A 24,031-nucleotide genomic window follows, 5' to 3' on the forward strand; every position below is an offset into this window, starting at 1 on the left:
ACAGGGAAAAAGACGTTACCATGGTAATTACAAGAGTGATGAAAAGTTCAGGTAGGGACAATATAAGGATCTGGGTCAGGTAGGGGTGAAGAGAAGGCCTCCTAGAAGAAGAGACATTAAAGCTGAGACATTACGTAAGGGATGCTACAGTGGAAATACTAAAACTAAAACCTGAAGGATAAAGGTATGCATGTGTTGGCTGGGGGCTGGAAGGGTAGAAAGAAACAGAAAGGTTAAAACAAATGCACCAAAATGTGTAGAAAGAAAGACTTGATGGATATGATGAAGCTGTAAGTATAGGGCAGCTAGGACTAAAAAGTAACCAGGGCAAAAGAAAAAGGCAGCAAAACATCACAGAGGATCCTCTACAGTGAAGAAGTTGGCAGAACTCATTGGAATGAATTCAGAGCCCAATGTATGAGACTGAATCCACTCTAGAGATGGTGCTTACCACACCAACAACATAAGGCGATGATGTACTAACTTGATTGTGGTGATATTTTCATAATACACACACATCATGCGCACCTTAAATATATACAATGCAGACCTTATATACAATTTTACATACTTATATAAGTAGAGGCTTGGATGAGGGTGGTAGTAGTGAAGAAAGGCAGAAGTGGGATGATTAGGAGTGGTATTTAACAAGTTTGGATATATTAACTGTGCATAGAAAAATGAAGAAAAGAGCTGTTAAGGATAACTACCATGTTATCCATGACTGGCTTGAGAAAATGGGTATATGGGAATTTATTCAATGGAATTCTTCATAAGAAACATGAAGAATAATTTTTTAAAAAAGGAGGTTAAGAGTTTCATTTGAAATATGTGGAGTTTCAGAGACCTACATGAAACACATGAACGTCCTATATTTATTGCAGCACTACTCACAATAGCTAAGATATGGAAACAACCTAAATGCCCCAAAACAGATGGCTGGCTCAAGATGATGTGGTATATGTACACAATGGAGTACTACTCGGCAATTAAAAAAAGATAAACTCATGCCAGTCACAGCAACATGGATAGAACCTGATGGGATTATGTTCTGTGAAATAAGTCAGAAGGAAGAAGAAAAATATCATACGGTATCACTTGTAAGAAGACTACAGGCAAACTTAACAAAGGCAGGAGAGGGATCAAAACGGGAGGGAAGAGCACATGAGACTATGGTTTTGCGGGTGATGTGGTGCTGGGAGACTTGCAGGGACTACACCTGAGAGGAGGAATCAAACACTGTACAAAAATAAGCAATGATGTAAGAAAATTAAAGAACTTAACAAAAAAGAAACACCTGAGGGCCCATATAAGGGGCTCCTTCCCCTCAATCTCTCCACTTGTAAAAATAGTAACTCCCACCTCTAAGATTTCTTCCCATGGTTATTTTATTACCTAACAGCAAAGTAAAATATGGAATTCCACCTTGGTAATGATGTGACACTTCTTGTTAGCATAATTTGTATTTGGCTGTTCTAATCAGAAGAAATCCAAAATCCAACTACTGGACAATGTATTTGAAGTACTATCTGTTACAACAAATGGACTCAAGTGAAGACCTCCATAAGAGAATCTGCTTTACAGCCCTAAGACAGAAGCATGAAAATAACAAAAGACAACAAAAACAAAGAAATGAAGAGAGAGCAGTGTTACTTTTCATCAAAATTTTCATGGGACCATTTTAGAGTAGGTAGAGAATACCTTCATTTTTCCGGGATTTCACCAACGTGACTTTGGTGGGTTTGGCAGGCTGACTGGAGGCCACGGATCGCCTGTCAGATCGTGGAGACAAACTCCTCTCTCTACTTGCACTTCTATCCCTTGTCCAACTTTTCTCACTCCTTCTATTAATCATACCACCACGGCTACTTCTTGGATCATGCACTTCCTCATCATAACTATCTTCTTCATTCTCAGAAACTGGCTCAGGATCTGGACGGCTTGCCGGTATTTGAACTTTCTTCTTCCTCCGAATGGTCTACAAATAAGATTACAAAATATATTTACTTTCAGTTTCCAAGAGCAAGGAAAATTACATTTGTATGATTCCCATATCTAATTAATTATGTGAATTTAGAGATCTAAAATTCACAATTGTAACAAATTACTAATGAACACATTTCCATAATGGCTGTGCTTTTTGCTCAACCAATGAACAGATAGGATTAGTGGATTTTATGACGTTCTTGGTTTATTCAGAAAGATCTTCTAGATGCAATAATTGTAAGTTTAAAGAGAAACTAGTAATTGTTGATAGCTTAAGTCAAGGAGAGGATGCTGTATTCTAATGTCATCATCAAATATACTGTAGCTGCTTATAAAATCTACAGCAAAGGGCCTCCCTGGTGGCACAAGGGTTTAAGTCTCAGACTATGAAGCTATAAGCAGCAGCACGAGTTCAATCCCCAGCCAGGGAGCTGACCCACATGGTGCAGCAGACCTCTCCTGTCTCACCCACTGCTCCCCTCAGCAGTGTATTTCAGTCAAATCTGCCTGTTCTGCTCCCCACTGTTTCTGGCGCTCCTCTTACCACTGCCCCCCCACCCTGCACCTCTGGCCTGCACCCCATTTCTTGTATGCAGAAATAAATTTATAAAACAAACAAACAAAAAAAAAACTACAGCAAACTTGAAAGCCCAACTTGATTCCTTAAAAATTTCAGCACTTATCAGTATTAAGGTCCACAGTTGCTCTACTGGACCTCTAAGAGGGCAAATTATTGAACCACTACACTAACATCTACTTAGTACAGGTGTACTTTGTTTTATTTGCTTTGCAGACATTGTATTTTTACTAGACCTGCCACCAGCAAAAAGACTGAGTTATTGTAGGCTCAGATGATATTAGCATTTTTTATGAATAAACTTTTTAAATTAAGGTACAGACATTACACTATTGCATACTTAATAGGCTAACATATAGCATAAGCATATCTTTTATATGCATTGGGTAAAAATTGGGTAACCAAAAACACTGAGTGACTTGCTTTATTGCAGTGGCCTGGTATAGGCTTGTCTATATGTTGCAAAGAATAATTCTGTTCAATGCAAACTGCATTCAGTCTCTGTATGTCTCTGATTTGTAATTCTGTTCAAGATTAATTCTGGCTTTCTTTCCTCAATGGCTCTGGTAACTGGTTCAATTTCTCTTGTCCATTTATTTCCATCACTTTCTGTAAATTCAAGATCTACATGTATTGCCTTCTCCTTGAGTGGTCTCTTAGTTCCTGAAGTACAATTCATCTTTCACAAGTATATATTTAATCTGATCAAAGATCTGCAAAGAGCTTCTTGGGCAACACTCCTTGTCTTCTACTTCTGAAATCTTGATCTACTGAAAATTGCCCATGCCCATCTTATTTCTGATTCTTCTACCCTCTCCTATTCTCTCAGTCCATCAATTCCCTCTTGGCTTCACTTGCCTTCCTCCCAAATTTACATAAGACATCACGCTGTGACACTGAAATAACTCTCTTAACTTCTCAGTCATCTGTTATAATAAACTCCAGTCCAATTATCTTTACCTTCAGATGGCTGCATTTCCACACTGTTGATTAGGGCTTATGAATTCATTTTACTTGACTGAGTTCTCATGTTTGTTCAACAATATTTTCATCTACTTCTTACTGTCTCTCTATGGAATTTGCTAACATAGTTCTCCAAGATCTCAATCACTGCACATCCCCTCTACCCCTTAATTTTTTCAGTATCCCATTTATTTTATCTTCCTTCCATAAAGACCACGTAGATCCTCTTCCTGTATGAATGAAGCCCTTCTATATGAGTTTTTATTCTCATTCCTACTGACCCCCAAGACCTTTCTTCAGCAATTATCCGCCCTGCCCCCCATACTTACAAGTCTAATTTCTCCCAATTTACCTCAAATCTGTCCTCTGCTTACTAATCTGCCAATTAACTGTCCCTCTGTCTGCTACTCATTTTCAAATTATTACCTTATCTCTTCCCTCTGCAGCTAGCTTTCTTCTAAGATCACTCCACGCTAACACTGCTGCTTCTCTTACTATTCCCAAGAGTGATTACAGGAGATCTTTCTGAGGAAACAAACTGAAGCTGAAGGATAAAGAACAGTAAGAAGCCAGGATGTAAAAGGACAATCAGTAACCTATTATAAACTGAGAGAAAGCTGCTTTCCACTCTCAGTGTGCCACAGTAACATTAAAACTTTCCCGGTGGCGCAGCGGTTGAGTGCTGGGTTGCGAAGCTGCCCGCAGACTCTGCAGCGCCGGTTCGATCCCCGGCCACCGGGCGAGGGTCCCACATGGCGCGCAGACCTCTCCTGCCGCCCGCTGCTCCCCTCAGCAGTGTACTTCGTCTGTCTGCCTGTTCTGCTCTCCGCTCTGGCTCTGGTGAATTCTCTCACCCTCCCGACTTCTGACTATACCCAGTGCTTGTATAAATAAATAAATAAATAAATCTTTAAAAACAAAAAAAACCCAAAAAACTTTCTATGAAGCATTTCTAACTGAGTGCCTGCTTAGTCTTACCTATATTTCAATCTCCAACATACTGTATTAGAAGCAACACTGTGTACTTTAAGGTTCAATTCCTCCCTACTAATGTATAAATAAAAACAAAATAACCAGTTGAGCACGCAAGGCTTTTCTTATTCTTCTAAGAGTGTCACCCCTTTGGAAATCTACTATACCTAAACTAGCCTCAACTTCAAATGACATACATTATTGCTATGGTTGTGTAATACCTACCTATTCTAGTAAGACCCAAGGTCCTTGTGTAGAAGGTCCTTGCCGTATATTTAGTTGGATAATGAGATATTTGCACCCCACCCAGTAGGCACTTAACTTATTGAAAAAAATCCAATCCTGTTTTGATTCGCCACTAATATGCGCTAGCTGTTATAACCTACATGAATATATTTAGCAAATCTGGAAATATGCTCTACCTTAACACTGAAAATTTTAGAACAAAAATGATGGGGAAAAATAATTCAAAACAGTTCAGTTGAATTAAACATTCAAATATAAAATAAAACAAAATGAGATCAAGCAAGTACTAGGTTAAATACAGGATATTTGCTTTTATAACTCTGGTAAGGCAAAGCATGACACCAAAGCCAGGATCAATTCAGTTAAGTCTGACACATACTACAAAATAAATATTTCCATGTCAAAATAAAACTATATAAAAACAAAAACCCACCATTAAAAAACTTAGTCAGAAAAGCAAGTAGGAGAAGAACATATGCAGTATATGACAAAATGCTACTGATCTTAATACATTCTAGTATGAAAATCATCACAGGATAACGCAAAGGACATGAACAGGCAAAGAACACGAACTCTCTCTGAGATGAAACTTGTGATTAAAATTTTTCATCTGAAATATGATGTTTAGTTTATTGATTTGGCAAAGATTTAAAAAAGTATTAATGAAATCGGAGTCACAATACCCTATTGGTTTTCTGAAGGGCAAACTGGCAATCCACACATCAAGTCATTCATGCCTTCTGACACTTTTTTGAAAACCCACTCCTAGGAAGTTATTCTTAAAACATATATAAAAAAGTAGAAAAAGAGGCAGAAACACGATGACCTTCAGTATATATTTTTTAACATTATGAAAACTGGACATAGAAACACCCATCAATAAATGTGTTGGGCACCTGTGTACCTGCAGAGCAACACCATGCAGCCTCAGAAACTGTGCTGAAGGTTCAGGAGGTTATCACTAGGAAAGTGTTTTTGCCCATTAACTTATTTCACAATGCTTTTTACGACAGTCAGAATTTTAGTAGAAGTTATACATGCTTAATGTGTTATAAACAATCCATTCATTTCTACCTCCCTTTACCTACTGCTAAGCAAAATAAGGGTATTTATTTTATGATAGTTATATAATGGAGTTTTAACATTTTAATTCCACAGAAATCATTACAGAGACTAATGCCCAATAGGTTCTTAGTTTATAAAAAGATAATCATATAAACAAGCAACCACTGTAATATAAGATGACAAGATGAAGATGACAAGATGAAAAAAAGATTAGTATAGATTAGGGGAAGGAGGAAGAAGAGTTGATTATTTAAAACTGCAAAAAACAAGCAAGCAAGCAAACAAAACCCATACAAAATGACCTTGAAGTTTTTGATGTTGGGGTTATGGTCAGGAATGAGGTAAGAAAGACATCTTGTGATGAAAGGCCACTTTCTAAGTCACTGGGGTTTTATTCTAAAAGTTGTATAGCAATGAAAAACAAATTAGTGACACAATTCAATCTCTTCAAATGTAAAAATGAACAAATGCCCTTTTTGCTGATTATTACACCTTCCGCTAAACCCCCCCCCATAGCGTCTCCCTAGAGAGCAAGACACTTGTCTGTTTTCTGAGTTACGTCTTTTCAGCTAACTTAGCTAAACAGACTACAACCCATTCTTTGAGCTGTCCCCAAATACTCCTCCCTACATGTGCTATTTCAAATGCATTACAAGTTTCAGACCTACTTCTTATAAAATAATTTCCACTGGGAAGTTCAAAGTTATGAAGCAACATTTTCTTGGATGCATTATTGACGTGGATACATGTGTTGAATATTTTGCATGGAAAAATATTCAATATTTCAGACAACTGGAGGACTTAGAAAGTTGGAGGTATGGGTAAAGTCATCCAACCTCAGATACAGGATGCTCACCTCAGAACATGTGGCAACCCATCCGAAAACACTATGAATAATGATGGTAATGCTCATGATCAGTAGTTAAGGAAGGAAAGCTAAAGCTTATTCAGTTCATAAAAACCAATGATTATCAAAATCAATCTACTTCTATGACCACTATACTCTTATGTTATAAAAACTTTTTCAAAGCTCTGTCATCCACTAGCCAGCCTTTATTCTGTACATGAATTACAAATTAAAAATAAGATTACAGTGTAAAATATGATTACTATAAAGCTGGGAAACACACACACAATAGAAGATGTATGCCTTTGGAAATACAGTAACCAATTACTGAGTCTACTGCAACATGAGAAAATTCTCCTATCACCAGCAACCACATCAGTGTGGACATAAGTCATATGGCAGATAGTCTAAGACAGAGTGAGAGGGCCTTGCAAGTGTGGGGTACACTATCTCAAGGAATATCCTGAATATCCCTTCCAGTTCTCAACACAGCTCCCAGAGGTCAAAACAAAATACAAATGTCACCCTCACTCAAGTCCTCTCCTTTCTAATGTGTCCAATGTAGTTCTGAGTGTCTGCTAGAAAGGAGAAAGGTTCTCAATGGACAAGACAGGACAAACAAGCTAGCTATCCACCCTCTACCTCCTGCTCTGTACACCTGAGAGCCTTAATCAGTCCTGCAGAGGTTAGATAGGGCAGAAAAGGGTTAGGAGCAAAGTGGCTAATATGCTTCTAAATGTGAATACAATTTAAAAGAGGAATTATGTTAAATCCATATTGATTATGCCACTTTTTCTAAGTTTTAACTGTGAATGGAAACTAGTTATCAAGGGTTAGCAGAATTTCTTTTCCCTCACTTAAAAAAGTAGACTTCTCAGAAGAACAGGAAATAGAAGATTCTTATATTTTATAACAGCACATTAAATGCACCCTGAACAACTGTACAAAGAAAATCTGAGCAGTTTCTCTCTTCTCAGACTACTACTTCTCACATTAAATGCACCCTGAACAACTGTACAAAGAAAATCTGAGCAGTTTCTCTCTTCTCAGACTACATAACAATAACAAGTAGCTGATGATGTATTTAAGGGACAATGGAAAACTTGCCCATGAAACAAATCCTGTAGCCTAAACAGGGCTATGTATTTCAAGTGACTGCTAACAAGATTCAGTCTAGCATCAGTACTCAAAAGAGAAGGAAACAAGCCAGAAAAAGACCCCCATCCAGTCACCTTTGTCCTCCTTTCTTTTTCAATCAAAAAACACCCTGGTATCTGAACTCGGAGGAAAACATACACCAGTGACAAGATTCAACATCAATGTAGGAAGAATACTCTTCCTTGTAAACAACTCACTCTGGAACTACTGATCCAGTTTTCATTTCCTTAAAGAAGGATGAATTCCAACACCAGAAACGAATCTGCAATAAAGTTAGTACTTTTAATTAAATGAAAGGTAAAAAAGATACTTACAATTTTTGCATTTTTCCCACTTTTCCTTAGTTGCTGAACAGCAAAAGCATGTTCAACATTATCCATCGAAACTCCATTAACCATTGCAACTCGGTCATTTTCCCTAAGAAAAATAAATAAATAACATGTAGAGAAAAACATACTGGTAAGTTTGTGAATATTTTGAAGATGGATACACCTGTAAAATATTCTAATTAAACTATCTGTCTTCAGATTCAATGATTAAATAACATCAAACTATTTACCTACCAATCTCTTAGAAGAAAGCTTAGCAAGGTACTAACCACAGGACATTAATTGAACTATTAACACAATGTTCCCTAAAGGACTACCAGGTACCCCAATATACAAAATAACTTTTGGTGGTAAAATTACAGGCCATTAAATGATACTAACTCATATAGCTGGAGAAAGTTATTTTCTTTAAAAAAAAAAAAAGTGTTCCTCCTTACAATTTTCTTTCAATACTTTCATTATACTCTCATTTTTTTGGCTTAGTACATCTTTTGCTTCTATCTTGGAAATTTTCTTAAAAGACTCCTAAAACTAGATTCTAGCCAAACTGAGTTTTCTTTTCACTATATTTTTATAGTAATCTTCCATTTAGCGTGATACTAATTTCCCCTTTGTGACAGAGATAAGTATAAATTTATATTTACTTGAAAATATCACTAACACACTAAGCCAATGATTGAGGAGAGGAATATTACTCGCGACACAGGCGCCCAGGAGAGGAAACACACTTACTGTAGCTGTCCTTCGGCAGGTCCTCCTTTCAGCACATCTGAAATTACTATTGAGGTTTCCCCACTCTGAAAATGAGGATTATCTCTTCCACCAGATATTGCAATTCCAAATCCAAACCCAGGAGCCTAAAGTAATAATATTAGTGAGATGTTGCTATTAAGAAAAATTTTTCTTTGTCATATTTTACAATCTAAAAACATTAAAAGTAAAAATTACAATTGTAATTTTGTAATTTTGGATCACATCTGTGATCCAAACACTTACGGATTTGTATGCTTACAAATTAAAATGATCTACGATGGTATAGGAAATGCATGTTCTATGCTGAACAATATTAAAACTTTCCAATTACATAAATGTTTTTAATGAACTAATTTATAGAATGACAGAATTAATGAGCATATATACTGAATGACATTTTACATAATACTATTAATAGCTATGAATACCAAATGTTATTTCAACTTTTCTCAAGTATGCTAAAAACCTCTATATAAGTAGTACCCAATAATGTCTTATGCACATTGTAACAACAGAAAATAGTGTGTCAGCTATTTAAAAACTACTTATGTCCTTAAAGGAAATTATAATAAACTATATCACTCTAAATGAGCTGAAAATCTTAATCACAATGACTATAAGGACAGGCAACTATAAAAAAATCCAAAATAATTTCAAGTTATTAAAACATTACCCAATCTCAAAGAAATCCACTCAATTCCATAAAAAGGAAATGAAATATTCAGAGCAGCCTAAAGAGCCATCAAACATTTACTTAGGTCTCCAAAGAAATCACTGAATCAAAGAGAAAATTTTCCTCCAAATTTTTTTTTAAAGATTTATTTTATTTATACAAGAGCCAGTGTACAGGCCAGATGCGCGGGAGGGTGAGAGGATTCACCAGAGACAGAGCCGGGAATAGAACATGCAGACTGACTGAAATACACTGCTGAGGGGAGCAGTGGGCGTGACAGGAGAGGTCTGCTCAACATGTGGGTTGCTCCGAGGCAGGCCGGGATCGAACTGGCGCTGCAGAGCTGGGGACAGCTTCACAGCACTGCGCTCAATGGCCTGTGCCACCAGGGAGGCCCGCCTCTAAAATTTTATTGCACTACGTTTTCTCTACAATGCGACCAACCTGAGGATAAAGGGTATCCTATCTACAACAGAGATGACCATGATAACCATAGACAGAAAGTTGATCATGCCTTTCCTTTCCTCCTCAAAGCCTACTTAGATGTCAAAAGATAAGAACAAACATAAAAAATAATACCAGCAATTCCACTCTCAAGCATACATCCAAGAGAAATGAAAATATGCCACACAAAGATTTACAGCCACATATTCCTAACATCCTAATTGATTTGTAATAGCTAAAACATGAAAACCAAAAATTATCAACTGATTAATTCTGAAGTAACCTTTTAATTCTGCTTTACTTCTGAACTGTGAGTATACAGCAGCGGCTATTAGGAAGGTTTAGTATCACTGTCATGATTTGGGGTATGGCACCCAGGTTTACCCACCATTGTATTTTGCACCTTCACTACAAATATCAACACAGACAATACTTTTGTATTGTTTGAAAATAGTTTGCCTTAGAGCATAAAAAGTTTTGGGAGACCTTTTCGCATCCTCAGGTCAAACTTGTGACCATTTACAAAAGATATATGAAATGTTAAAAATCAGAGAAATACAAATTAATGCCACACAGAGCACAAAAGTTAAAGTATGACAACACATTTTGCAGGGGAGACTATACAGAAACGGGCACTCACACATTATTGCTGATGGGCACTTCAACTGCTACAACTCTTTAGGACAGGTTTTTGGCAATATCTGACAAAATTACAAAAGCACCAAACTTTTGACAAAGGAAACCAGTTTCTCGGAATGTGCCCTGAGGATATACATACCCCTCCAACAATATGAACATATACATTTGCATAGTTATTCCCTATAGACTGTTAGTAGTCACAAATATTGGGGAAAAATGTCTAAGGGTTACCTTCAGGAATATGGGGGAGCAGTGGTTATTTTTCCTCTTTGAAAGAGGTGGGAACTAATCTTTTACTCAATAAACTTTTTCTTTTTAAATCTTTTTTTTTTTTAATTCTATTTATACAAGCACTGGGTACAGTCAGAAGCGTGAGAGGGTGAGAGAATCCACCAGAGCCAGAGCAGGGACCAGAACAGGCAGAAAGACTGAAGTACACTGCTGAGAGGAGCAGCGGGCATAGCAGGAGAGGTTTGCGCGCCATTTGGGACCCTTGCTAGCGGTCGGGGATCGAACAGGAGCTGCAGAAGCTGCGGGCAGCTTCGCAGCCCAGCGTTCAACCGCTGTGCCACCAAGGGAGGCCCTTACTCAATAAACTTTTCTATCGTGCATTTACACATTTTGCTTAGTAATTCTTTTAATTAAAAATTAAAAGCAAGATGGAAATACTAAAGAATGCGGAAAGCATCCGGAGTTTTCAATGAGGAAAGCAGAGATGAGAAGACACTTTCTTAAGATTTACATGTGAGCAATGGTTTTTGCTGTAGAGAGCCAGAGGCTAAAACCCAGCCCAGCAGACCACCACTCCCATGTAACTAGGGCAAAACGTGTAATTCTGCTGGATCGGAGCTTGCTGAAGTTCATTTAATAACTATCTAGGAAGTCTGTGATTCCCAGCTCTGGTTGCAAATGAGAATCATTTGGGAACAGTTTCAAAACTGCTTGCTTATGTGTGAACCCTGACACCATATCAATTTAATAAAACTGGAGGAAGAGAGATGGTAGACATTTTTTGTTTTTAAGATCCAAGTGATTCTAACAGGCAGCCAGGTCTCAGAACAGACTTAAATGCTAGTGACCATCACACTAGGACTGTCACCAAACACTTCAGAGATTAAACTATTCCACTTGTTCCCATTCCTCTACCTTCACTATTGACTTGCCTTTTTCAATAGATTTTTTTTTACCTCTACTGTGTTATAGTTTACCCTTCTTCATGTTCTAAGGGTTAATTCTTTTTTTTTATAGTTTTTTTTTTTATAGAGGCATGTTTTTTTATTTATTTATTATATTTGTTTGTTTGTTTTGTTTATACATGCACTGGGTATAGTTAGAAGCGCGGGAGGGTGAGAGAATTCACCAGAGCCAGAGCGGGGAGCAGAGCAGGCAGAAGGACCGAAGTACACTGCTGAGGGGAGCAGCGGGTGGCAGGAGAGGTCTGTGCACCATGTGGGATCCTCCTCCGCTGGCCTGGGAGCAGCCGGGGATCGAACCGGCGCCGCAGAGGCCGCAGGCAGCTTCGCAACCCAGCGCTCAACCGCTGCGCCACCGGGGAGGCCCCTAAGGGTTAATTCTAAAACAGACTTGATACTGTTATTTCATTGCCCACAGATCTAAATTCCTTGTTATACAATAATATCCTGAAATATAACTCAGATTTGCTTCCCAGTACCCCAATCTTTGCTCTAAATATACTTAACTCCTGATCCCTGTAAGCATGCTATACATGATCAAACTATGCTTTCATATCTCCTTCTCTGCCTGGTGTTCCTTTAGCACCTCATCAGTCTTGCAAGCTTCAGTTCATCCTTCAAAATTCGTTCTATTCATCAAACCATTCTACCTTTCTAGTAGTAGAGTGATGCACCCCATGTATTCCAGAACACAGGTACACATTTAAACTACTTCACACATGGCACTACTGGTAGCCTGAGGAGCAATATCCCACTTGTGAGGGATTCAAATATTCATCTATCAGTTCCAGCTAAGTACAACCCTATAAGGGGCATATTTTAAGTGAACAGGGAAGACTCTTTGGCAAAGAGATTATCCAGATATTTATGCAACTGAATCACCTTTCTTGATTGAACTCTGTTTTAAGGGATCAGGAATAATTTAACACTTGAGTGGGCAAACTTTTTCTATGAAAGGTCAGAATAGTTTCAGCTTTGTTCAGTGCATAAGCACTCATAATATTCTGTAAAAAAATGGGGAGAGCTAATGGCCAGCAAAATAGGAACAGATTCCATGCCACTTGTTTAGCATAAAATCAGCTTCTTTCAGGCAAAGACAGAAATACAAATTTATTGAGGCTCATGGGCTCTTTATGATCTCAAAAGAATAAAATATAAAAAATTGCTTCATGTCTTTCCTTCCACCCAAAAACTATGTGTGTGTGTATACACACACATACATATATATTGTTAAGTTAATTTCACCTGCATTTTACATTTTTTAAATGTAAAGACAAGAAAATTTTAAATTACCTATGTAATTTGCACATATTGCTATTGGACCATGCTGCTACAGGTATCCTAAGAGTGACTTTGTTGAATAGGTTGCCTATTAAACTTTATTGGGTATAACTAAGGACCAAACATTAGGAGAATATAAAATTGTCAAAGATTTTCTACCCCTCAGAAAATCATAATGCAGGACACAGGGCAGATTATCCTTGGTGTTTATTCACCTGTCACTTCATGGGCCTAAATCCATGAAGCAAGGAGCTGTGTTTATGTTCTCTGACATAAATCCAGGGACTACAACAGAGCTTGGCATACAGGGAGCACCAAAAAATTACTTAACCTTGAAGATTAATAGGATTCCAACTTTTTCTAGCATTCTAAGATGAAAGATGAAACCTCTGAGAATGTAGAGAAAAAAATGACAACGTTCAAAGCTTTAAAGCACAGGATTTTTATTTTTCTAAAGATGACGTCATCTCTACCTTTTTTATTCACTGACCACCAGGTGTCAAAGAATTCTGACCCTTATTTGGCAACACACAAGTTATTAACAAAAGAATATAACTTCAAATTACCTCCTTCATTAAACTACCATTGCCAAAATTCTTCTTGCTACTTCTGATGGCAGAGGCCAAGGCCCTCCATCTCAAACTGGAACCTTTTAAAAAAGTGCGTATCCCAGACCTACTAACTGAATCAGAATTTCTGGTAGTCAAGGATAACCCAATTGATTCCTTTTTACGATAAATCCTCTTTACAATAAAAGTATGACCAAATCCTGGCAGCTCTTACTTTTTTTTTTTAAAGATTTATTTGTTTATTTATTTATATTTATACAAGCACTGGGTACAGTCAGAAGTGCGGGTGGGTGAGAGGATTCATCAGAGCCAGAGCGGGGACCAGAACCAGGCAGAAGGACTGAAGTACACTGCTGAGGGGAGCAGCGGGCGTGGCAGGAGAGGTCTGCGTGCCATTTGGGACCCTTGCCAGCGGCAGGGGATCGAACCGGAGCTGTAGAGGCTGCGGCAGCTTCGCAGCCCAGCGCTTAACTGCTGCGCCACCAGGTGAGGCCCCTGGCAGCTCTAATTTTTGTAAATAAAGTTTTATTGGAACACGGTCACATCCATTTTTTACCTATTGTTTATGGATACTTTTGCATTACAACTGCAGAACTGAGTGGTTGTGACAGTGGTGGTGCAAGGTCTAAAATATTTGCCAGTTATCTGGCTCTTCACAGTCAAAGTTTGCTGATCATGATCTAAATCTAAATAGTCTTAAATTTTACTCTGGCCCAATCCAGAACACCAAGATACTTGGAAGTACTGTTTTGCAGCTTTAGGAATGAAGTCAACTGAATTATGCTTTGCCATTAAGTCTCTTGACTTGCACTGACATGGATATTTTTAAAATTTTTTAAAAAACAAATCCTCTCTGATGAGGCCCAGAGGCCAAAGTTCTGTATTCCTGGTACAACAGCTAACATGTTTAAAAACCAAAGCATTACGAATTATATCTTATCTCTATGTATCTTCTAATGACATTTTCCAGGACCTGGTACCTCTTTCTGGGGCAAAAGAAACTGAGGCTTGGAACGAGGCCAGCTACAGAATGGAGCTCACACTAACCATCTAGACAGAACTTCAAAGACACCTGAGTCTTACACCTAACAGGACAAGTTGATATGGCACTTTTAATACATTCAGAAAAGTGTAACCTGTTCTCGCAACTTTCAGAATATTTTCCCACTTTGCCTAAAATAATGAGATATAGATCTATAGTAAATACACTTAGTCCTTCCCCCACCTGAAATTCCTAGATAATTCAGACAAAATGGTACAAAGGAAAAACATACTTTCGCTAATTTAAGTGTCTTATTTTACTTATTTAGAAGCTAAAAAGGTAACAGGAAAAAAAACACATGTAGTATGATAAGATGACAAATTACACCTCTGATGTAAAGTAAATGCTCTAGCTTCTATCTTAAAGAAACTAGAAAAATAAAGCAACTTAATCCCACATGAACAGAAGAATGGCAATATTAAATATGAGCAGAAACTAATAAAATAAAAAAACAAAGTGCTATCTAGCAATGAAAATGAAAGCTTGCATTTTGCAAAGATCAACAAAATTATCAAACCTCTAGCCAGACTGAACAAGAAATTAGAAAAGATACAAATCACCCTTATCAGAAATGAATAAAATGTTGTAAAATTAGGGAACTTTGTGAACAATTTAGATAAAAGATACAAATTACCAAAGCTACCAAAACAAACAGCAAAAAAAAAAAAAAAAAAAAAAAAAAAAGGCAACACTAATAATAAGGAAATTCATAACCTGAACAGTCCTACATAAAATTATAGAAACTGAATTAGTAGTTAAAAATTTTAGCCTTCTCACAAAGAAAACTTCAGGGCCAAATGGCTAATGGCTATATGGTGAATTCTACCAAACATTTAAGGAAGAAATAACATCAATTGTACACAAACTCTACCAGAGAACACAACAGGAAGAATTATTTCCCAAATACTTGTTTTGAGGTTAATAGCTTTTCAGACAGAAAAATCAGATAAAAACAATACAAGAAAAAGAGTACAGACCAGTCGTTCCCATGAATACAGAAATGACTAGCTTCACAAAACACTACAAATTCAATTCTGCAAAACAGAAAGTGGATAATACTTAACAACTAAGTAGCATTTATCTTGGAAATGCAAGGCTGTCAAACATTCAAAAAGCAAGAAATCTACCATACCAATAGATTAAGAAAATTCAAACCTTGGGAGTGGTGGGGGAACTGCAAAATTCAACATCAGGTCATGATTTTAAAAAAAGGAGGGGATGAATTTTTCATCTATTTAAAAAGAGATAGGCAAAGGAACTGGAATAGCCAAAACAATTTTTAAAATATCAATTAAAAAGTTTGTGCACAGTGAAAGAAAATCATCAGCAGACTAAAACTATACTTGTTGAATGGGATTAGATATTTGCATATCACATATCTGATAAGGGATTACTACCTAAGGTATATTAAGAACTTATCCAATTCAACAATAAAAAACACCAACACAATTAAAAAATGGGCAGAAGATCTGGACACTTTTTCAAAGAGGATATATATACACATGGCTGACACATGAAAAAATGTTCATCATCACTTCTCCTTATGGAAATCAAAATGACAATGAGAGAGATCACCTCACACCTCTGAGAATGCCTTATATAAAAGACAGCTAGCAACATGTGTTGGAGAGGATGTGGAGAAAGGAATCCTTATGCACCGTTGGTGGGAATATAAATTGGTGCAGCATCAAAAAATTAAAAGCAGAACTGCCACTTCTGGGTATATATCCAAAGAGTATGAAATCATCTACCTGAAGAGTTTTATGTGCCACAATGTTTACTGCAGCACTGCTTACAAAAGCTTAGATATGGAAGCAACCTAAGTGCCTCCTGACAGATAATTAGGTAAAGATGTGGTCTAGATACACAGTAGAATACCTTTCAGCTATAAGATAGATGAAATTTTGCTATTTTCAGCAAATGGAACTTGAGAGAATTCTACAAAGCAAAATTAATCTGAAAGATGAAGACAAATTTTGGTTGATTTCACCAATATTGTAATACAAGTAAGGAAGCAGATAAATGGCCAAAACAAAGTGAAAATTAAACGCATGGACACTGTGAACCAAAATGGCGTTACTAGAGGTAAGGGTCGTAGAAGTAAAGGTGGAGTAATGGATGGTGGTGCATTTCTTGTTTTGTTTAAAAAAAAAAATAATAAAACAACAACAATAAACAAAAACCCCAATGTGTTAATGAGAATTCAGGGGATTCCTTCTGTTGAGTGATCTGCCTCTTTTATAGACAAAAAGCTCTTATATAGCCATTGGATTTACTTGTACCTTATTGTGAACCAGTCATTTTCCATCTCTGAAACATAGCAAAAGCAGATGAAATCTCATTCTAACAAAGTATTTTATGAAGAAAATTGTGGAAGAATACATACTATTAGTTTTAAAAAAAAAAACATTAAATATAGCTTATAAAGTACTTTGTCAATCTGTGTTTAGATACACAGTTGAATCATTATTAAAAAAACAAAAACAAAAAGAACTTCAATAAGAAAACAATCCAAATAAAAGTAGGCAAAAAAGTTGAAGTTTACTAAAAAGAGATATACTAATAACAAATAAAAACATAAAAAGCTATTCAACATCATTAGTCTTCAGAGAACTGCAAACTAAAATCACCTACTACTACACACTTGAAAAGCTACATCCATACAAAAGCCTAGACACTAGAGCAAATTTATTCATAATCACAAAAAAAAGGAAACAACACAAATGTATCAAAAGCAGAGAGTGAACAAGCAAATTATTCTTTAACACAATGGAATGCTACTAAGCAATAAGGAGGAACTAATTATTGATACAAGCAAAGATCACTGAGGAATCTGCCTTAGACTGAGTACAAAAGTCAGTCACAAAAGGCTTGATACATGAATCATACAATGAGCATATACATTAGTCCAATTACATAACACTCCAGAAAAGGCCAACATTTAGGAGTAGAAAATACAACAGAGGTTGCTAAGTGCTGGGTCAAATTTAGAACTGTACACTTAGCATGAATTTTATGGTATGTAAATTATACCAATAAAAACAGTAAAGGTACTAGAAAAATTAATGTGATAAAATACAGAAGTCATGATCAGTCAATTAAAAAATAAAGTATAAAGTAATTTTATATTTAATCTTATTTAAATATGCTACCAATCACATTTCAAACACTAAGAGGTAATATTTTAGCTTTATAAATTAAAAGTTAAGGTCAGTATTATTTAATTTTTTTAACCATTTAGGGAGGAAAAATGTTTACTATATAATATCTGAAATCACATTTTTAATAATTAATGCACCCATTATCTGTTGTGTGCTGATCCAAACATCATGAGATAATGAAGGTAGGGTACAGAAACATGACTTTCCCAATGAACACAGATGGTAAGCCTAAGTATAAAGTATAAAAAGTAAGTGTATTCAAATATTCTCTAATCTCGATACATTCTCTAGGGGAAGAGTAATCAGTAGTGTCAACTCACATCAAAGGGGAAAAAGGAAAGAACGATGTGACAGATTTACTTTATGTCAAGCATAAAAGAGGTGCCTGTACCCTCATTTTAAACATATGAAATATGTTTATGAAATATGTTTAAATATGAAATATGAAAATCAAGTCTTTCGAAGAGGGCTGCCCACTCACCCATTTCTAAAGGAAAAGAGGCAGAAGTAGGATTCAAATTCAGGGCAGTGGCATTTCACACCTAACTCTTACTGTCATTTTTTTCTCTGCTTATCTTCAATTGCTTAAGAGACAGCTTGGGGTTTATATGCTCCAAATCAGCAAGTATTTTTTATGATTTTATTACCCACACAACTTGGCTTAATTTTAAACATCACACTTACGATACATGCATAACAACTCAGAAAGGTTGAAGGAGTTTACAATTTACAATAAAATAAAGTGTGCTACCCACTAAATTTTTAAAAAATAAATTATTTCTCCCTTTTCAAAAACTGAGGTATAATTCACATAAGACACTCTATTTGTTTGGGGTATACATCCTTAGTTTCTTAAAGCAGGGATAAAACCACCAAAGACACAAATAAGCAAAAGGATATATGAAAAAGTAATCATGTTCACTTTTGACCTTAATAAAGAATTTATTGCAACTCTAATTTTAAACAAAGGAATATAGAAAAGTTTTCCTCCTTTCTTCTGGCTTCCTGACATCTGGCTTTCCTCTATTGTTTTCAAAAGCTGCCAGTATCCTGAGTTATATACAGATTATTCACTGCAACAGAAACTTACCCTGTGAAGCGTCACTGTATGTTGTTCCCATATAGCTGTTTCCTCCATTGCTGTGCTCTGACAAAGATAAAAAACAAACAAACCATTTATCTTTTAAGAAAATGTCCTTAATAAAGTAAACAAGAACACTCAGTAAATAATTTAGCACAGTGAAATACCAAATTCATATTACTAATAAGAGATACTCTGAAAGGAGTTTAATAATTTTGGAAGGATTTTTGTTTGTTTTTGTTTTAAGAGACCGGACACTACATACAGGAACTTCCTTTGTTTTTAACTTAATTTGAAAAGATGCCTCTCTGTTCATTTCATGCCAGCTGAAATCAGTATTTAAGCTAATTCTGCAAATTTATACTGAACACCAGATAGAAAAGAGTAAAAAAATGGAAAAGTATTATTCTGAAGTACCTAACAACACAAAACATTTAAAAACATTTCTCACGTCATGCAAAGGAAATCAAATTACCAAGAACTCAGCAATTATAAATATGCACGTTACGGGAAAAAAGGTCAGACAGCTGAAAGATTTGGTCAATGGTTACGTTAATATCACAATTAAACACTACTGCTTCCACGTAGTTTCAGCTGTGTAACAGAATTATCTTCTCAAGTTTTGTTTATAATCCTAAGGGAAAAAAAAAGGCTTTTCAAGTATTCATATGGTATACTCATGCAAGAAGCAAAAACCAAACAAAAAAACCACAAATGAACAATTCCAAACCATCCCAGCCATGAGAATCACCATGAAGTAAATGATGCAAGTTCCAACACAAGTTATTCCTCAAACCACATAGTTCAGGTTCTGTGAAGACTCTTATTAGACAGGAAAATAACATACTAAGGAAAGAGCACTGGAGAATTCAAAATACATTTCTTATGAATTGAGTTCACTGCACTTGGAGACTTACAGTAATTCATTTTCTTTTAATGTTACCATCTTACGGAATTGGGGTTCCTAAAAATAAATGTATTTACAAACATTTTTTTAAAAAACAGGCTTTTTCAGAATTATCAAAAGGCAGGGTGGAAGGAGAGTGTTAAAGCATGATGTGCTCTGAAGCTCACTCATTACCCATTGTTACAAATGCTTATTTCCTAAAAGAGATCTGTTTTCTACTCTACTGTTGTCATTAGCATCATGAGAACATGCCCATCAAGGGGCCAGGGGCCCATTTCTCCCTTCCCACAGCAACTTTAATCTAAGATTAATGCCACTTTAGAAAATGAATTGCTATTTAAAAAAAAGCCTGCTTCCCTAAATTCAAAGCCACTAGATTAACTTTCCTGTCAGATGAATTAGAGAGGGAAAGAAAGGATCTCTGTTCACTCCCACAGATAACTGAGAACCTCACCAGCATTTTGTTTCAATCTTCCGATCAAGTGCACCAAAATCTCCCTTTAATGAGACCTTTGCTCAAAACAAAGCTGTTTTTTTTTTTCTCAAAAATTGACCAAGTTTAGTATGTTAAAAAAAAAATTCTCCATCAATATAATGCAATGAGTAACCTGCAAAATATACATGATACAAGTATCTATAGTAATTGCCATTTTGTCCAATCTTAGCTGACTTATAAATTCACTTCTCTGTTAAAGCCAAACACAGCATATTAGCTTGATTTATCAAAAGGGAGACCTATGGACAAGAAAGCAATAGAACAAAACATCAAAAGAGCTCTTGAGAATGTTCCCTAAAGCAACGTAATCTATAATATAAGAAAGTCACTGTTAATTATGCCCTGATGATCCTTACCCTCCCAGAGAGAGAGAGAGGGAAGGAGGGAGGGAGGGAGGGGGGGGGTTTCCTATTCGAAAACATGGAACACTGTCATCTCTCTCTACTCTCCAGCCTTTGGTTTCCTTCATCCAAAAAAGCACAGCATGACCTCCCTGGTGGTGCAAGGGGTTAAGACACAACCTATGAAGCTGTTTGCAGCCAATGGAGCTCAAGTTTGATCCCTGGCCAGCACTATCATTCCATGGTAACTCTGAAAGATATTGTTAAATGGAAAATTAACTATACCAGAAATATCAAGTTCAGAGCCCAAATTTGCCATTAACGAGACAGGTGACCTTAGTATTTTTCCTTATCCATAAAATAAGGGAACTTGATGAAATTATCAAGTAAAAAAGTCCTGCCAGCTCTAAATTCTATAGACTATAATTGCAGTTGTGGTCCAATTATAATCCCAATTCAAACAGGCTACAAATTCAGTAAGTAGCAAAGCACTGCAGACATCAAGCGAGCTTGCAAGTCATGGTTATTGGATTCTGAGCTCTATGGACATTTCTAAGTCAGCATTAACTGACTGGAATCACAATTTCTGAAGAAGCAAAAAGCTGCATTTCAGAACCTGCCAAGAATTTGTTTGGTTTCTTTGTTCTAAGCTCCAGCTGGCAAAGACACTACTCAGATCACCAACTCTCAAGGGCTTCCTGCCAAAACTTCAGATCCCAATTTTCGGCAGTTTCACTGTCCTTTAGGGCAGATTACAGATCAAATGGGGGAAAAAACAGGAGTTCAGAAGAACTGACAGACAGGATGAAACTATAATTGAGAGAAGACCAAGTCCAAATAGAATAAGGCCAAGTGTTCTCCAAATGAAGAAAAATATTAACTCCTTAACATTATTTAAACATATAACTAGATTATCAGTAAAATTTTAATAAAAACAGACCACCAACCATTCATTCATTCATTAAACATATCAAATACGCTAAGTGCTACAGAGGCCAAAAAATAGGTCCCTCCTCTTCTTTAGGCCGTTTAAAGGAGAAGGTTTATCATGCTACATAAACAGTGAACAGGAGGCATCAGGGAGAATAGAGAGGATTCTGTATGCTACAAAGGTCAGCGACTGAGTTCCTAAGAAAGTAACATTTGAGTTCAAGTTTAAAGAATGATAAGGAAAAAAGTTGGGAAAGGCGTTTCCGGAGAAGGGCATGTCAGCATGGCGGGAGATGCTGCACACGTAATACCAGCTGGGATGTGACTGAGTTGTACAATTCACAGAACAAGGAAAGGATAAAAAGAAAAGATGAAAAAAGGATCATCACAACAGACGTTGTAACGTAGTACTAAGGATTTTAAATACAATGAGAAGACACTAAAAAGCTTCAGTCGCAAATGACATATTCAGAAGTCATTCTGAAGGCTACATGTGGGAGATGGATTTAAGGCAGGGAGATCAGTTGAACAGCTAATGTGAAAAACTGGGAGGAGTCAAAGATGGCTGTTAGGTTTCTGAACTGGGCAGATGTGTGAAAAATCAGTTAGGAAAGACTATGAATTCAGTTTTAGACAGACATCTCAATTTAAGATGCCTAGGGAGTTATGACAGCAGGTACAGATACAGCAGTGAGCAGCTGGCCATACTGATTGAAGATCAAGACTGAGATCTGGAATTGACAAGGATCTAGGAGTAATTAGCAAAGTAGTAGTGAACCAAGGAGAAAATACACAATTACCAAAGGACCAAGACAAACCTGTGGACTACAGATATTTTATGGAAGGGGAGAGGGCAGAGAACCAAGGAAGTTGAGGAAAAACCAGTGAGGATACAGAAGTCTGTGTAATAACACAACACATCAACCATTGCTCAGAGAATACACCGAAGACAGAAAGAAGAAGAAAACCACAAAACACAAAAATGGAAGATATGATAAAAGAATAGTTTCATCTATTTTTTAAAATTTTGGGCCCTTAACTATTATTAAAAATATATATCTAAAATAGTTGTATAATACTCTCTCTACAAGTAGTAAGGGGAAAGGGACAGGGTACAAAAATGATATTTCTAAGTCTTTTTGTGTAGCTGACCCTTAGAATCACAGTATTACTTATTCAAAAGAAACAAACACACCTCAAAACCACTGAAACCACCAAGGGTTTGTGTGGGGGGAGAGGGGGAGGAGGGGAGCGACGAAAGTGGAATAAAAATAATGACAAATGAACTTAAATGTATTATAAATGAGTAATGTGACCCGACCACACCGAGGAAGTAAGTGGAGAACAGTACCTTGATTAAATTCTATAAAGTCAAATGCAAAAAGAATGATACAGAAACTGTAACCTTAGTATAATTCTTTCTCTTTAAGTATGGGTAAAAGTTTGAAACTATTTTGTTTGTATACTAGAAGCAGACAAACAAGTGAGTATCTCCTGGATAATAAGGTAGGTTTCTCTAACGTTGGAGGGAAAAGTACAAATAAAAGAAGGAAGGCTAAAATGCAATCTAAGATGTGAGTATAGAAGCTGAGGTTAAAGTATAAAAAAATCGTAGCTTTAAATCTGAGCACTTCCTAGCGGTCTGCTGAGAGAACTTAGAAATGGAAAAATAGCAATAAGCACAGTTAGCATGATGATCTGAATTTTAAAATACTATCCTCCAGTAAAATGAACTAGAATTCCTTGGTTCAGCAGTTGGTCCATGGCTGAGGCAGGGGAAAGATAAGATGTACCTGGACTATAAAGCGGTAACAGCAATGAAGGGACCTCTCAAAAACACACAGGGGTTTGCCAAAAGAACACGGAAACCAACCTGGAGGAGTTTCTAATGATCAAAGCTAGAATAACTTGAGCAACAAAATGACAGTATTAGATTTTAATCCATAGGATAAAAGATATCCATGAGTCCAAACTGATATAATCAAATAAATAAATGAGCATGGGACAGTTTTTCCTTACAGTGGAATTCTGATGAGCAACTGTGAAAGAAAAGGGGTTATCAGGTAAATTCTACCAACTACTGCAGATAAGATCCGTGACTACATGGAGAAATATTAGTGGGCGAAAGTTTGAGAAGTAACAGAATCAGAACAGTCTCAATTTATCTCCTCTAAAACATCAATTCTAAAAAAATACAGTAAACATTACAGTGAAGCAATACCACCTGAACAAGTGATCAAGGTAAGTATCACTAGCAACAGATACATAAACATCATGAACCCCTTGATATGATGCACCAGGGACTGATACGGTTTTTACATTAGTCTTGCCAAAAACACATCGTCTTATTTCAACGAGAAAACATCTGACAAAACAAA

The 24,031-nt window shown here is 36.5% G+C and overlaps 1 protein-coding gene across 4 annotated transcripts in view; it reads right to left on the reverse strand.

Annotated features, from left to right (window-relative positions):
* Window positions 1–24,031, reverse strand: part of TJP1 (tight junction protein 1) — a gene marked incomplete at both ends in the record, with an annotated part of 206,526 nt that overhangs the window by 51,604 nt on the left and 130,891 nt on the right. For all 4 annotated transcript variants that reach the window (XM_084254189.1, XM_084254188.1, XM_084254187.1 and 1 more), the window contains 4 exons: window positions 1,702–1,978; window positions 8,129–8,231; window positions 8,876–9,000; window positions 18,989–19,045. In XM_084254189.1, coding sequence (XP_084110315.1) covers window positions 1,702–1,978; window positions 8,129–8,231; window positions 8,876–9,000; window positions 18,989–19,045 — 562 coding nt within the window. The remainder of the gene's footprint in view (window positions 1–1,701; window positions 1,979–8,128; window positions 8,232–8,875; window positions 9,001–18,988; window positions 19,046–24,031) is intronic.

The sequence above is a fragment of the Talpa europaea genome, assembly GCF_964194135.1.
Source record: "Talpa europaea genome assembly, chromosome: 14".
Classification (NCBI taxonomy): Eukaryota; Metazoa; Chordata; class Mammalia; order Eulipotyphla; family Talpidae; genus Talpa; species Talpa europaea.